Source organism: Danio rerio, chromosome 23 (assembly GCF_052040795.2).
Source record: "Danio rerio strain M-AB ecotype USA chromosome 23, GRCz13ab, whole genome shotgun sequence".
In the NCBI taxonomy this organism is placed as follows: Eukaryota; Metazoa; Chordata; class Actinopteri; order Cypriniformes; family Danionidae; genus Danio; species Danio rerio.
The window spans coordinates 2,672,501-2,690,000 of NC_141043.1; the positions used below are offsets into that span (position 1 = coordinate 2,672,501).

The 17,500-nt window shown below is 42.2% G+C and overlaps 1 protein-coding gene across 10 annotated transcripts in view; it reads left to right on the forward strand.

Annotated features, from left to right (window-relative positions):
• The window catches only part of ggt7 (gamma-glutamyltransferase 7), a 219,444-nt gene that overhangs the window by 14,949 nt on the left and 186,995 nt on the right, over positions 1-17,500 (forward strand). For 4 of the 10 annotated variants that reach the window (XM_087306421.1, XM_087306422.1, XM_087306423.1 and 1 more), the window contains exons 7-13: positions 2,458-2,531; positions 2,737-2,930; positions 4,887-4,974; positions 10,220-10,347; positions 13,383-13,471; positions 14,258-14,410; positions 15,783-15,900. In XM_087306421.1, coding sequence (XP_087162547.1) covers positions 2,458-2,531; positions 2,737-2,930; positions 4,887-4,974; positions 10,220-10,347; positions 13,383-13,471; positions 14,258-14,410; positions 15,783-15,900 — 844 coding nt within the window. Of the gene's footprint in view, positions 1-2,457; positions 2,532-2,736; positions 2,931-4,886; positions 4,975-10,219; positions 10,348-13,382; positions 13,472-14,257; positions 14,806-15,782; positions 15,901-17,500 lie in introns of all 10 variants that reach the window. The other 6 variants (XM_087306425.1, XM_087306426.1, XM_087306427.1 and 3 more) reach the window with 2 other exon arrangements.

The following is a 17,500-nucleotide window of genomic DNA, read 5'->3' on the forward strand; positions in this document are numbered from 1 at the left end:
ATACGTCACCCATAATATGTGCATTGCAATATGTTAATCAAAACTGGGCCATTACCGTACGTTCACACCGAAAGCGGCGAGAGCGTCAAAGTAGCCGGAAGTCATTCATTGTCAATGAGAGCCGGTGGCGATACGCGTCGATAAGCGGCGAGGAGCAGTGCGGCGCGTCTTCGCCGGCGTGAGCGTCGAGGAGAGTTGAAATGAAGTCAACTTTATGGTAATGAGCTATGACGCGGTTCGGCGGCAAGCAATCAGAATGAAGACGTCCACCGCTTGATAGCAGTTCAGGGAACACAGACCTGTGAACTTTGGTTCCGACCACAGTTGTTCCCAAGGGTTTGATTATTGCGGTCGCCGGATTTCCAATTATTTACAATGTTTTCCTACAGGAACATGCATTAAATAAGTTACTGGCGAGTTACTGATGTTCATTAATGTTATATAAATTTATCTCTAAAAAGCGCGAATCTCACGCGATGCGACAGTACAAAACAGTACTGCTGCTTCAGGATATTTCAGACATATGGACACATATTGGATAAAAAGAGCAAAGCCACACCACACGCAACTTGATCTTCCATTGTTGTATGAATTTGATAAGAAGTGCGCAACATTTTCACGCTAGAAACATGTCTTATGCAGGAATGTAACTGATATGCTGCAACGGCTCCTTTAAGTACGAGATCAATGTAGCGAGTTTTGACGCTCTCGCCGCCGGAGCTGAAGGCAGACAGCGTTGTCACCAGGGCGGCCAGAGCGACCTTGGACGCTCTCGCCGCTTTCGGTGTGAACGTACGGTAACTCTGCTAATTAACCCTTCACACTCTGCTCTTACTGTTGGAGTGTGCAATCAGTGAAGATTGTCCACCCGCATGCTCAAATTTAGCAGTGAAACCTCCATCAGTAAATTGACCAGTGTTTCAGTTTCATTGTCCAACCCCTGTAGGTCAACCAGGTACTTCCCACCTACTTTTTTTTAATACTATGAATTCAGACATAGCGAGGCTGTGGCGCAGTAGGTAGTGCTGTCGCCTCACAGCAAGAAGCTCGCTGGTTCGAACCTCGGCTCAGTTGGCGTTTCTGTGAGGAGTTTGCATGTTCTCCCTGCCTTCGCGTGGGTTTCCTCCGGGTGCTCCGGTTTCCCCCCACATTCCAAAGACATGCGGTACAGGTGAATTGGGTAGGCTAAATTGTCCGTAGTATATGAGTGTGTGTGTGGATGTTTCCCAGAGATGGGTTGCGGCTGGAAGGGCATCTGCTGCGTAAAAAACTTGCTGGATAAGTTGGCGGTTCATTCCTCTGTGGCGACCCTGGATTAATAAACGGACCAAGCCGACAAGAAAATGAATGAATGAATGAATTCAGGCATACTACTCAGCTCGCATACTGTTTTAACTTACTATATAGTATGGAAGTATTAGTGTTGTAGACCAGGGGTTCCCAAACTTTTCAGCCCGCGACCCCGAAAATGACAATACCAGTGACTCGTGACCCCCAATATTCTCTGAGGTGGTGGTTATAAATACAGAAACCTTGTATGCAATGACGCACACACACACCAATAGACCCAAGTCTATTCTTTGTTTTTTTTATGTATGTCAGTGCTGTAAATGGGCTAGAAAGTTTAACCTGGTGTTATAAAATCTGCTGCATCTGACAGTATTGCTGTGCCTTCAGTATAATGTAATTACCAGAGAAGTCGCAATCCAATAGAACTATTAACTATAAGCTACTATAGTAACTATATAGTTTATAGTAACTATAAACGACAATTTTTTCTCTTCAGTAGATTATTGATATAATACAGTAAGTCTTAAGGTTTAATAAAAATTAATTGATTTTTGAAAATCACCAGGTGACCCCCCCCCCCCCCCCCCTTCATTGTCCCGCAACCCCTCGGGGGGTCCCGACCCCCACTTTGAGAACCTCTGTTCTAGACAGTCAAAAGTTTTCACACATTTCCTTGGTATTTTTTTTAGCTTTTTAAACTGTATAACTTTGGTCAAATGTTTTAGGTATCTTTCCACAAGCTTCTCACAATAGTTTGCAGGAATTTAGGCCCATTCCTCCTGACAGAATTGATGTAACTGCATCAGATTTGCTCGCACAAGCTTTTTCAACTTTGCGCACAAATGTTCTATAGGATTGAGATCAGGGCTTTGTGATGGCCACCTTAAAACATTCACTCTGTTGTCCTTAAAGCACATTTGAACTAATTTCGAACGCAGCCTTAGTCTCAACGTAGCCACACCTCTGATAGCTGAAGGTCTGCTAAATAGCTTTAATAAATAAACAAATAAAGGAAAGAAGCAAATATAGAGAGAGCATGGGGTGGCATGGAGCAACATCGATATTCAAGGGCATCAGACTGAACGCTCTGCACTTCTGTCACTAATAGATTTGTTCCTCACATTCCTGTAAATATGATGTGAAGCTGTGGTGTTTTCTTTCCTCCAGGATGTCCTGGAAAAATGTGGTCTCGATGGCTGCAGATGTGGCAAGGAATGGATTCAATATCACTCATGAACTGGGTGAGCTTTACCAGTAAACATCCATAGTGGGTTTTACTCTTCATTCCACGTCTCATTCCAATAGGCCTTGGAGACATTGGCTTGAAGTAAATTGTGTTTCAGAGATTACTTTGATTTTATTCTCTTTGCATTTAAGTACGCAGGGATTGGTTTAATGTAGGTTTAGTATATTCTCTGAGCTGTTCCTCCTCTCCTGTTTCCTCAGCTGACGCTCTGTCTAAAGTCAAGCAGCAGAACGTGTCAGACTCTTTCAGAGACGTGTTTCTGCCCGCCGGTCAGCCTCCCCTCGCCGGACTCTTCGCTAGACGCCTGGATTTAGCTGCTCTTTTAGATAAGATCGCAGCCAATGGCATCTCGGAGTTCTACAGCAGCAATCTGACGCAGGAAATGACGTCAGCGGTACGCCTCCAGTCTCACTCTTACTGTTTTTGTTTGTTTTACATAAGATGTCATTCATTTTAGCTGTTTATTAGTCAAAAAAGTCTTAACAAGACATATTTAGAGACTAATAATCATCATAATGTAATTTCCTGCTGTCTTCCAAACTAGACTGCCCACCATTGATGAGTTTAATGGCAGTCTGTGATATATTAGGTATAGGATGGTAAGGGAAGCTCTAGTGGATGCTCTATACAGTATGAGTTACAGGACTTCTGGGTTTCCTAGAAGCAAAATATTAGATGATCAGAGAAAGTGTTGATCAGATCGCATGTAAAAATGAGTTCTTCAGCTTTCCTTTGGATCACTGCCTCTGTTAATCTAGACAAGGTGTAGAACTGTATATGTGTCTCTGTAATTTGAGGTCCCGATGGGTAGACGTGCATCTAAAAAGACCTTTATTTTGATATTTTCACTTTTTTTTTTAAACCTTACAGCTTTGCTTTCTTTGTGCATAAAATCACTTTTGTCAATTTAATTAGGAGCTGACCTCAAAATGAGTGCTTCACTTAACTTACTTGACTGACTTTACTGAACTTTACTTACTTTAGAAACTTTACTTAAGCTTTAGTAACAGTAACACTGGTCTGACACATCAGAGCCTTTTAAATGTTGTTATTTTAATGCTGAAACATGAAACTGGAACATGAAAGTTAAGTTGTACATCTGCCATGGCCTGCACAGTCACCAGAGCCGAACATTATTGAGTCACTTTGAGATGGAGCAAGTCAGGAAACGTTTTCCTCCACCAGCATCGTGTAGTGACCTGGCCAATGCTGTTCATTATGCTATCAGTAGTCTACACCCACAGATTTATGAGTCTATTCAATCTGTGTAGATGTGTAACTATATATTTATTAAGTTTGTTTATGATTTTCAGTAATAGAATTGAAATATATGCAAATCTTTAAGTTTAAGTCATATTTTCTGTCTTTTATTTGGTGGCGGTTTTACATGAGAGCCTTACTGTAGTCGTGTTTACCAAACAAGAGGCTTAAATTAGATTTGTGCTTAAATTTTAAGCTTTTTATAGGTGTCACCGTGGCGCAGTGGGTAGCACGATCACCTCACAGCAAGAAGGTCTCTGGTTCGAGCCTCGGCTGGGTCAGTTGGCATTTCTGTGTGGAGTTTGCATGTTCTCCCCTTGTTCGCGTGGGTTCCCTCTGGATGCTCCATTTTCCCCCACTGTCCAAACATATGCGCCATTGTGAATGCGAGGGCGTATGGGTGTTTTCCAGTGATGGGTTGCAGCTAGAAGGACATCAGCTGCGTAAAACATTCATTCATTTTCTTGTCGGCTTAGTCCCTTTATTAATCCGGGGTCGCCACAGCGGAATGAACCGCCAACTTATCCAGCATGTTTTTACGCAGCGGATGCCCTTCCAGCCGCAACCCATCTCTGGGAAACATCCACACACACTCATTCACACACAGACTCATACACTACGGACAATTTAGCCTTCCCAATTCACCTGTACCGCATGTCTTTGGACTGTGGGGGAAACTGGAGCACCCGAAGGAAACCCACGCGAAGGCAGTGAGAACATCCAAACTCCACACATAATCTCAAACTGAGCCGAGGCTCGAACCAGCGACCTTCTCGCTGTGAGGCGACAGCACTACCTACTGCTTTGCCTGCGTAAAACATATGCTGGATTAATTGGTGGTTCATTCCACTGTGGTGACCCCTGATTAATAAAGGCACTAAGCCGAAAGGTAAATGAATGAATGAACTTTTAGCTTTTAGTTTGAGTCATGTGTTCTGGAATATTCTCAAAATCCCTTATCTGTTGCATGAATCTACAGATTTTCACAGAATTCTACACAGAAATGACAAAGTAAGGCAGCAGATTCTGCTAATAGGGAACAGATCACCAGCCGATCACATTACGCTCTGAGTTTTGTGTTGTTTTTCAGGTTCAAGCTAACGGAGGAGTGCTGACGGAGGAGGACTTCAGAAACTACACCACCGTCATCCAGACGCCTCTGCAGAGCCTTTACCAGGGTAAACGCGCATCAATTTCTGCCAGTCAACTGCAAAACTGCTGCATTATTGCCATTAGTTGAGGTATTAAATGAATAGTTCACCTAAAAATGTAAATATCCTCAACATTTACTCAGACTAAAGTGTTTGTGAGTGTCTTTCTTCTGTTGAACACAAAAGAAGATGTTCTGAAGAATGTTGGGGAAAAAAGAAGCCATTGACATTCATAGTAGGAACAAAAACACTATTGAAGTCATTGTTTTATTTCCAGCACTCTTTAGTACATCTTCATTAGTGTTCAACAGAAGTGGAGGATGAGGACAGAGTTTTTATGTGCGCATTTTTCTACACATTGTGGAATATCACATAAAAAGTGCTTAACGGAAAGGCAAAGATGTGCATAGACTTTGAAAATGTGCATAAGAAATGAAGCTCACCACTGAGAAGGGTAAACATTTTATCTGCTAAAACTACAGTGGAAACATTCATTTATTCATTTTCTTGTTGGCTTAGTCCAGGGGTGGGCAAACTCGGTCCTGGAGAGCCAGTGTCCTGCAGACTTTAGCTCCAACACTAATCAAACACACCTGAACATGCTAATCAGTGTCTTCAAGATCAATAGAAATCTATAAGCAGGTGTGTTTGGTTATAGTTGGAGCTAAACTGTGCAGGACACCGGCCCTCCAGGACCGAGTTTGCCCACCCCTGGCTTAATCCCTTTATTAATCCGGGGTCGCCACAGCGGAATGAACCGCCAACTTATCCAGTAAGTTTTTACACAGTGGATGCCCTTCCAGCCGCAACCCATCACTGGGAAACATCCACACACACATTCACACACACACTCATACACTACAGACAATTTAGCCTACCCAATTCACCTGTACCGCATGTCTTTGGACTGTGGGGGAAACCCGGAGGAAACCCACGCTAAGGCAGGGAGAACATGCAAACTCCACACAGAAACACCAACTGAGCCGAGGCTCGAACCAGCGACCTTCTTGCTGTGAGGCGACAGCACTACCTACTGCGCCACTGCCTCGCCCACCGTGGAAACTCCTAAAATTTCTCAGGTAGTGTCTGTTTGCGCTCCCAAAAAGCGTCTCACGCCTCCAAATGCCACAGCATGTTTATTACGTTTCGTTTTCTGAGACACGACTCATATTCTATAGAAGAAAAAGGCCCACAGTGCCATCTCCTCCCACAGAAAACTAAACTTGTCTTGCTGATATTCGCCACTAGTTTATCAGGAAGTCCCGATGTTGTTCTCTTTGACTCATTGGATCGAAACGTTGCTTCATTCACAAATGTTTTATGCCAGTATTTCTCAACTGGTGGGTTGCGACCCAAAAGTGGGAACGTTTTCAATGGGTCGCGGAGTGTGTGATCAAAAGTTTAATTTTTAACTTATTTTGCTTATATCGGACTTTTATTTTGAAATGCGCGTGCGACAACCGTACCGTTTGACATGCGAAATTTCAGCGTAAGTACGACCCCGAATATGTAAAGTGTGGATTTACATATATTGACGACAAAAAAGGCTTAACCTCAAGTGTGTCATATGTAGTGAGGTGCTCTCACAAGAGAGCATGAAACATCCTATATTTAAAGGGCCATGACACCCCCCACTTTCGGTTAAAGTCTACTTCAGAATTTTTTTAAAAGATGCATGATTAATGGGCGTGGAGCTCCGCGAGCATCGGGCAGGAGTGGGCGTGGCCAGCAGGGGAGAAGGGGAGCGAACTGTTGTTGACAGTTAGCTCACAAACTGAGACGCAAACCGTGAGGAGACGCATGAGTTTATAGTTCACAAAGTTAAAATGCAAAGAAATAAACAGTGATTTAATGCCCTGCGACATTTGTTATTCGTAATTTCATATACACATAACCACAATTTATATCATTATAAAGATAAGTGTGTTCATGTAAACACTATGAGGATACTCCCTCGATCCCCGTGTGTAAATTATAGATCTGAATGCAGACTCAGTGCAGCAGGTCTCCTGACCTGTCTATTTTAACCATTAGTCCTGCTGGTAATATAGAGGATTTAGGCGAACACAGTAGCACAGTTATGTGTCTGAATGTGAACAAACTCCTGATAAAAGTCAACGTACGCCATTCTTCAATTCTCGCACTGCTCTCCCGACAAAAATGCTTGCAGCACACACACAGCTTTGCTGTATGATCGGCCCTGACAGGATCGCGGAGAAAAAACATGCAACAAACCCCGTGGATCATGGAAACAAACACATACGAGTCTTCATGAACGGCTACTGTGTGCTGTTGGTCTGTGTCTCACTCACAGCTTGCTTGAAACTGGCAGGTCTGCCTTCGGAAAGCACGTGCTCTCATGAATAATTAAGCAGCCGGCTCTTCTCATAGGATAAGAAAACTCCGCTATGAATAATAATGAGAAACCGACGCGTCATCATTGCACTTGCAGTTCTGCGCTACGTCGCCGATTTTGATCCGCCCCAAAAATCATTTTAAACCCGGAAGCTGAAATTATCTGACAAAAGCTCAAAATTATCCAGTTTTCCCACAATTAAAGCTGACAGGTGCTAACATTGTCTTAACTGATGCTCAACACACACACATCTGTTAATATAAAAAAAAAGTTCTCCAGGGTGTCCTGAACCTTTAAACGACATTTAGAAACCAAACATCCTAACTGCAGGGACAAACCTGTGGACTATTTTCAAAGACGACTCCAAGAGCTGAGGGCATCACAAAAGTGCCTAACATCTTTGTTCAAAACAAGAACAGGCACTCCGCACATCTTACAGTGCTCACCGTGTAGCAAAGGCCAATAAAGCCCACACAAAAGCAGAAGAGCAAATAACTGGTGATTATTATAAAAATGGTTATGATTATTTTAATCATTTTACTTTAGATTGCTGGTTTGTTTTGTTAACCGGATCAGCGTTAAAGTTTTATTAACAGTTCAGTTTAGTAATGATAACTTAACCTTCCTTTACCCTAACCACTGTTTAAAGTATTTGTCGTTTTTACTTTGTAATATTACTATAATTTGATCCATTTTGTTAAATGACAGCAGTAAAATATAGTTTATTTGTACGTCTCTGTGAATGTCTTATGATGTATCTGTCACTACTTGTTTATGTTAACAAATAAATACAAATGAATTATAATTCCTAAAATTGTATTATAGTTCCTAAAAATTTTAGTTGCAGCTTGATGACCATGTAAAAATGTGGGTCCCGTGGCCAAACCAGTTGAGAACCCCTGTTTTTTTCCATATTCCAGTTTTGCACACAAAGATGTCCAATTCACAATGTTTGAATGGAAACATGGCTAATAAAGCAGTAAAAGCCTGTGCTACAGCTCATATCATGCACAGTAGAGCTGTGAACCTACACTAGTCTTACGGTTAGGTTCGGTTACGATTATCATGCCATCGATTCGGTTCAATTCGATATGTCAGTGCATCACGGTGCATTGACGATGCTTTTATATTTTCTTCACAGCAGCAGCTCTTGTATTAAAATGTATGAATATATTTATATTTATATAGGTTATTATTTGTAATACAATTGTGTCATTCAATACAAACTGTCAGATATATTAACTGTAACTTTTAAAAAAACGAGCGTTTAGCAAATAATATAAACAAATATAAATATCCAGCTCAATTTCTGATCCTTGTCTAGTTCTCTTACATCCCTTTGATTGGTCACACCCTCAACAAAAACGGTTGCGATTGGCTCTTGCGCTCTGCGCTTTTCAGATAAGTGACACTGATAAGCGGCAGGCGGCAGCGGCGATCTCACAGCTGATCTATGATAGACACGGTGGAGAAAACTCTGCAGACACCCGCTCGTTTCTGTATCCAAAAGTAACACTGTAAAACAGCCGAGAGGAGAAGAAAAGCCACCCCAGCAGGTCAAATGGGCCACTGTGTGTGTGTGAGAAAGAGAGAGAGAGACAGAGACAGAGCGCGAGAGAGAGAGAGAGAGATGGAGTAGGCTACTTTCATTCTCAAACTCACACAGTGAAATTGTGCACAGTTCATGAGTATTAAGTAGTTAAAGCGCTGTAAATACTCGCGATCGCCTCCCTCGCGACAGAGCGCATATGAGGTAAATGACGTCAGTAATAACCGGTTATGATTATTACTGAACCGATACCGAATTGTCCGTGTCTGCATTGCGGTGCATCGAAGAAACGATTAATTTTGACACCACTAATGCACGGAGGTGCTGCACGATCACTGTAATTTGGCTCATGAAGACTGGCAGAAAGAGGTTTGACAACACTACAGTTCAGCAGAACGCTATCAAAAACTCACGAGTCTGCGTCGAAATCGACTTTATTTCTATTTTTTACAACAGTGGATGAAAGTAGAGAAATGCTCGCACATCACCTATATACTATATAACTGCAGGTTATCTATGCTTATACACTCACGGCCACTTTATTAGGTACACCTTACTAGTACCGGGTTGGACCCCCTTTTTGTCTCTAGAACTGCTTCAATCTTCCGTGTCAGATTCAACTAGGCACTGGAAATATTTCTCAGAGATTTTGCTCCATATTGACATGATAGCATCACGCAGTTGCTGCAGATTTGTCGACTGCAGGTTCATGATGCACATCTACCGTTCCACCACATTCCAAAGATGCTCTATTGGATTGAGATCTGGGGACTGTGGAGGCCATTTGAGTACGGTGAACTCATGTTCATGATCAAGAAACCAGTCTGAGATGATTCACGCTTATGACATGGTGCGTTATCCTGCTGGAAGTAGCCATCAGAAGATGGAGACACTGTGGTTATAAAGGGATGGACATGGTCAGCAGCAGTACTCAGGTTGGCGGTGGCATTGACACAATGCTCAATTGGTATTAATGGACCCAAAGTGTGCCTAGATAGAGATAGAAAAGCGGTGTGTGAGAATCTCCTGATTCAGATCCTGTAGATGATTCAAGTCCTGAGTTTCATTCTGGAGGAGTTTTCTGTTTTCTTTGATAGAACGGTTGATTGTTGTCTGGCAATGACAGGCGCCATGTTGGAAATTGTAAAATCTTTGCTTTCCATGTGGTTTTAGATGCAATATGCATTCAGCCCCTAAGCACATCCTCTCCTCATCCCTCATGCATCTTGTGCTGTATTACCTTAGCTGTAGTTTATCAGTCTAAACAGGACTGTTTCTGTGGGGTTTGCCTGTGTCTCTGCAGTGTGTTCAGCTCAGTGTGTGTCAGCAGTGTGTATCATAATGGAGTGTTGTGTTTGTGTGCGCAGGACAGCAGGTGTTTGTTCCTCCTCCTCCTCAGGCTGGCGTCGCTCTGCTCTCCGCACTAAACATCCTGGAGGGATTCAACATCAGCAGCCAGACGCCCCGGAGCAGCGTCTACCACTGGGTGGCGGAGGTACTGCAGCGCTGAAGACTGTGATTTATACAACAGTTCTGTCTGGTTCTTGAATCTGATTGGTTGATAGCCGTGATATATTTAAGTAATATCAGCACCCGTACAGCCTCTTTACCCTTTGTGTATTACTCCGCCCACATACAGCCAGCAGAAAGCCGACACTACAAATCTAAAGTGTAAAAGATGCTGCTCAGCTGTTCAACTGTCAGCTTATGATTTGAACCCAAGGCGGAAGAAAGTAGTTCCTCTTACAAAAGGGTTTTTGAGACTCTCCATGTTTGATTTTGTTTTTATATACACAATTATACCGTCAAACTGTTGTATAAACGCAATATCACATGAGTAGCAGTGCGATATGGCTGTATATCGGCACTAAGACCTCTTGCCAACACACGCCTTCCACCAGTGCCAATATACAGCCATATCGCACTGCTACTCGTGTGATAATGCTCATGTATTATATACAGGATTGTGAAGCACTCAAGTTTACATTATGTTGTACATTGGGTTCCACTTTAATGCAAACATATCAAACTCGATTAAGGAAACCATTTAGCATGTTTTACTATAGATTTTAGACCTTGGGCACCGTCATCCTGGAATATCGCTGTGCCTGGGGGGTTGGTTTCGTTCCCTCAGCTGAAAAGATAGTGGAAGTAAAGGACTGAACAGCCTACTTTAACCCAATGAGAGAAGTTGTGGATGTGGAGCTGCTGCAAATCAGATGTGTGTCTAATATAAGAATATATCTATTTATTTTATTTTTCCTTTTTAATTACCGAGCATTTGATGCGCTTTGCTCCACTCTCTGTATTACGCTGCCTGACTGCCTGTATGGGTTTCAACCATGGTAGTAAAGGACTGAACCCAGAGACTGGACAGCCTAATTTAGCCCAATGGAAGTTGTGGACGAGCATCACAGAGCTGGTGCAAATACAACAAACACAAGCATTTAAGCATCTTCAGTTGTGTATTTTTCTTTTGTCAATACTGTTGGTTTGATGCGCTGTGCTCCACTCTTTCACACTGCTCCAGCGCTGCCTGACGAGGGGATTTACAATCAGACTAATGCAGCAATTAAAATCATACGTGACTTCATGCTTTACTAGTCACCATATGTGTGGATTATGTCAAGACATGTTCCCTTATCAAGTCGATCAGCTCGATCTCTCAACATAATAATAATAATAATAAACTTTATTTGTATAGCACTTTTCCAACATACATGCAACTCAAAGTGCCTCACAAACAACAACAAAAGCATTAAAATAGACCACAAAAACGTATCACATATACTGAAATAAAAGCATTCATGTACACAAAATGTAAGTATATATCCACATGATCACACACACAATAGTCCTTACATATGCAGGCACACACCATACATTACATACATAAACCTACAACAAAATAGATAAAATGCGTACACCTAACAAACTTGTTTAATCATACGCAATTTTAAAAAGATGTGTCTTAACACGCTTCTTAAAAACATGAATACTTGGGGATTCTTTCACTTCAAGGGGGAGACGGTTCCAAGTTTTTGGAGCATAATGGCTAAAAGAAGTGCCGCCAGATCGCATCAGGTTTACAGGATAAAATTCTAAAAGTCCAGCACTAGAAGAGCATAGCAAGCGGTTTGGATTATATTTTGTTAAACAGTCAGAAATGTAGGAAGGTGTCATATTGTGTAGTGCTTTAAAAACTAATAAAAGAATCTTAAAATCTATCTTTTGGTGCACAGGCAACCAGTGTAATTCTATTAATACTGGTGTAATGTGCTCTGGTTTCTTTAATTTCATTAAAACTCTGGCTGCTGCATTTTGTATCAATTGCAACCTCATTGTATAACCCTTAGGTAGACCAGTATAGATAGCATTGCAATGTGTGATAGATGTAAAAACCTGCCATGTGAAAAAACTGTGCTGATCTTAGTTTGATTTGAACACAAGAGGTGAGCAGCTGTAGTAGTGAAAAGTGAAAGTATCCGCCATTAATACAGCAGCAGCGGACCTTGTTGAAACCCATACAGGCAGTCAGGCTGCATGACACAGACGGTGGACTAAAGCTTATCATATGATCAGTAATTAAAAGGGAAAAATAGAATAAATATATAAATATTTAATCAATATAAATATTGTATTTGCAGCAGCTCCACATCCACAACTTCACGCATTGGGTTAAATTAGGCTTTACAGCAAGGCTATTCAATTAGTTTGTCATGGGGGACAGTTCATGAAAAGCATCCCAAATGAGGGGCTGGAGAGATATGACTTGCAATATGAGTGATGACACAACAGCAAAATAAGAGTCTCATAGTGGACATCGTAGTGTGCATGCTTTCTGTGGGGGGTAGGTTTAGGAGTGAAGTAGGTACACTGCAAAAAATGCTTTTCTTACTTAGATTTTTTGGCTTTTTTCTAGTCTAAATATATAAAATTTCTTATATCAAGAAGCATTTTGTAGAAAAGCATAACATACTGTCTTGTTTTGGGAAATAATATGCCAAAATGAAGTGAGTTTTTCCTTAAAACAAGCAAAATAATCTACCAATGGGGAAAGCAAATTAATCTTGTTTTTTCTTTTGACATAAGATTATTTTGCTTACCCCATTGGCAGATTATTTTGCTTGTTTTAAGGAAAAACTCACTTCATTTTGGCATATTATTTCTCAAAACAAGACAATATGTTATGCTTGTCTAGAAAATGCTTATTGATTTAGGAATTTTTAGATATTTGGACTAGAAACAAGACAAAAAATCTAAGTAAGAAAAGCATTTTTTGCAGTGTTTAGACACAATTAATAACATAGAATGGAATTTAATAAATATTACAAATAGTTCTCATTTCTTTGGATGTGATACAGTATGTCATCGTACCACACAGTTGATTAAGTGCAGTACTATCTTGTGTGGTTCAATGTGATCTCGACAACTTCAAATCTCGTATTTGTTTCTATTATTGTAAATGTGCTGTTCTCTACAGCCCCTAATGTTTCTGTGTTCTCCCTGTGTGATCTGCTCTTCCTGTAGTCTCTGAAGATCGCTCTGTCTCAGGCCAGTGGATTAGGAGACTCCATGTTTGATTCATCAGTGTCGGAGCTGGTGGCTGAGATGCTCAGGTGAACATCAGATCAGTCTTTACTCTGTGAATCAAATCAGCTACTGTTTTCTAGCAGTGTGTTTATGGTATCAATGCAGCACAGGCTCACTGGAAATGCAGGCTCCAGTTCATCTATGAACATTCATTCATTCATTCATTTTCTTTTCGGCTTAGTTCCTTTATTAATCTGGGGTCGCCACAGTGGAATGAACCGCCAACTTATCCAGCATATCTTTTAACTTTGCGGATGCCCTTCCAGCCACAACTCAACACTGGGAAACACCCATACACTCTTACTCACACACATACACTACAGACAATTTAGCCAACATAATTTACCTGTACCACGTTTTTGAACTTGTGGGGGAAACAGGAGGAAACCCGCACCAACACGGGGAGAACATGCAAACTCCACACAGAAATGCCAACTGGACCAGTCGGGACTTGAACCAGCAACCTTCTTGCTGTAAGGGGATTGTGCTACCCACTGTGCCACTGTGACGCCTTGTATAATTGTAATCTGTTGATCTCTCATTCTTGATGCTGCACTTTTGTTTCTCTGTTTACGTCTATTCTTTGGATACCCCTGTTTAAAGAGACCGCAGGGGAGGGGTCATGCGGGGTAGTTGAATTGATATAGGTCATTATATTGTTATGGCTTTGTTTAAAAAATTGCTTCTAATAATAATAATAATAATAAATAAATGCACATTCATTCTGCTTTACATTCACTTCTTGAACGGTTTCTGTGGTATCTATTGGACGGTTTCTATTTTAATCTGCTGTGTTTTCTGTGTTGTGGCAGTAAGACGCAGGCGGCGGCGTTTCGTCAGATGATCAGTGACACTCTGGCGTCCACCGCGGATCACTACACACCGTCATACGAGCTGCAGGACACCAATGAGGCCGGTCAGATCTCCATCATGGGCACAGACAACCTGATAGTCTCAGTCATGAGGTGAGTTTCTGACCATCTCCATCCTCATGCCTGACGTAAATCTTCAGCTGTTCAGATTCTGGGCGTCAGATTGAGTCAGATCTTCATTTCATGTTACAAACCCCAATAGAGCCTTTGTTATGTGTTTCTCAGCAGCAGAAGTCGCCATAGTTGGTAAACTCAGAGCGCAGTGAAGCAGAGAGTACAGCAAATACTTTATTTACAATCCTATTTGCTGAAATAATAAAAGAAAAACTCAGTGATGGTGTTATTAAGACTTTCAGAAGAAGGAAAACAGTAGTGTGAGACTTATGACGGCAGCCAGAGGAGAGAACAGTGTCAAATTTACGCTCCTGCCCTTTTTCAATATCTGAGATGGCAGTAAATGTCATGTAAAGTAGTGTACTAACACATTGGTCGCGTTTAACACTGAATAAAGCACATAATCAGTACCTGAGGTGATCATCGTCATTGCAGTCCATTGTGTTGTATTGCCACTAATAGAAACCTGTTGCTGAAATAGAAAATTTCAAATGCCGCTGTCGCAGATTCGTTAGGGCAAAAGCTCTTTTTAAAGAGTCACGAAACACCATAGCACATGTTTTGAGCTGTTGAAAGTCGTATATGTGTCCCACACTGCTATAAACACTATTAGGACACATATATTTCACTAAAAGTGTAAATTGGTTGTTTTTGCGTTATTTCGAGCAAATTCGTACTTCCGGTTTGAAACGAATTTTTCAAGCTGCGTCACGGCCATGTGATCTTTGCGTGTGTTCCAGCGTGTAAACTGGACGTCTGTACCTGGGAGTCCCGTATTACGTCTCTGAGTGTGTTGCATTTATTCATGAGTAAGTCTTGGTTTAAACCAATCAGCGCGCTCCATTATGTATGCGCTGCAATTTTATTAATATGCATGCTAGCTTTCTTAGACTGTGCCTGAAACAGTGTTCAGACGGCAGAAAGACAACACACGTCGTGTTGCCAAAAGTTGTGGGAAAAGAATAAGAATTGTTATTCCCATTTTCATTCAAACGCTGCCCATTTGCCCTCCTCCGACACTCCCACCCAGACAGAGCTAGACACACCCACTTTCCTGACTTTTTCCAATCAAGAGGTGTGAAAACATCCTGCTGAAACGGGGGTTTTATGGCCCTTTAACATGAACGAGAAACCTTTTTTCGCGTGTAGTCAGGACATGGTGTAAAGCAGCGTTTCTCAGTCCAGCTGCTCTGCTTATTCTGCATGTCTCTGTTTAACACACAGCTGATTCAGATGATCAGCTGGTTAGAAGAGCTCCATGCTTGAGCTGTGTTCTGGCTGACACCTTCCCTACGCAGGGTGCATTGCTCACCACTCCCTTCTCCTTCATTGCTCTCTTTCTGTTTTGTAGCTCTCTGAACCGTCCGTTTGGCAGTGGTATTGTGACGTCCTCAGGGATCCTCCTCAACAGCCAGATTCTGGATTTTTCCTGGCCCAACAAAACCCTCAGCTCCTCAGCCTTCAATCAGGTATGTTTTAAATGCGTCAGGGGCGTAGTTTTAGCATGAATGGAGGGGACGTTCGTTTCATTTTCCCTCGGCTTAGTCTTCGTTTCAGAGGTCGCCACAGTGGAATGAACCACCAACTAACATAATATGGATAACATGCAAACTCCACACAGAAATGCAAACTGAACTAGCCAGGGCCAACCTTCTTGCTGTGAGGCCACAGTTCTAAACACTTAGCCACCGTGCCGCCCCTGGAGGGGATGTGTCCTATTCGAATGTCCACACTTATAACTTAATTCACTTAAAAATAAAAATGAAACACACTGTCGACATTAACATAGACATGCCGAAAGGGTTCGAAAGACGTGTGCCGGCAGCTCGCTCTCTGCAACTCTCACATGGTCGCCCACTGAATCTAAGCAGGGCTGCGCCCGGTCAGTACCTGGATGGGAGACCACTTGGGAAAGCTAGGTTGCTGCCGGAAGTGGTGTTAGAGGCCAGCAGGGGGCGCCCAACCTGCGGTTTGTGTGGGTCCTAATGCCCCAGTATAGTGACGGGGACGCTATACTGCTCAGTGAACGCTGTCTTTCGGATGAGACATTAAACCGAGGTCCCGACTCTCTGTGGTCGTTAAAAATCCCAGGATGTCCTTCAAAAAAGAGTAGGGGTTTCACCCTGGCATCCTGGCCAAATCTGCCCACTGGCCTCTGTCCATCATGGCCTCCTAACCATCCCCATATTCCAATTGGCTTCATCTCTGTGTCCTCTCCTCCAATCAACTGGTGTGTGGTGTGCGGTCTGGCGCAAAAATGGCTGCTTTCACGTCATCCAGGTGAATGCTGCACACAGGTGGTGGATGAGGAGATCCCTCCCATTGTGTAAAGCGCTTTGAGTGCTCAGAAAACCGCTATATAAATGTAAAGAATTATTATTATTATTATTATTAATTATCCATCGGTTCCCTGCTATGTCAAGAGCAAACCCACGCCCTCCTCTCTCTCTTTTGCTGTTTGGTTTAAAACGTGCTGTAAACCTTCAATAAAGTTTAAGTCTGAGCAACTTCCAGTTTAAATGAACATCCAAAGCTTGCAGTTTGTCACTTCCGCTTAAATAGATCAACGATTTCTATGACGTCACCTCATACTTCAGCTTCTCGTCAAATCTTCTGACCAATCAGTTGCCCTCTAGTGTCTGACATGTCTCGCCTCCTTCAAGACACTTCTCATTTGTATTCATTTGATGCGCTTGAGCTCAGCCTCGCTCAGGCCCCGTTTACACTATCTTAGTTTGAAAACGCCGTTTTAGATCAAAAACGATCTGCGTCCACACTAGCGTTTCGCCTAGCGTTTCTGAACATATCTCCGTCCACACTACGCCACCAAAAACGTATATCACGTGACCATTCGCGCACTCTGGGCATGCCTGTTCTAGTATAAACAGGAAGCATGCGTCTCGCTCTGCATTTGGGTATTGTTAGTCAACAAACGCCGGTTGAACAATGAACGCGATGGCAAAGAAAGCAAGAGAGGTATTTTTGTGGACAGACGACGAGGTCGAGTTGTTACTAAACATAACAAATGAATAACTGCACAATGGCGCCTAAAACAGACAATAGTGCAAA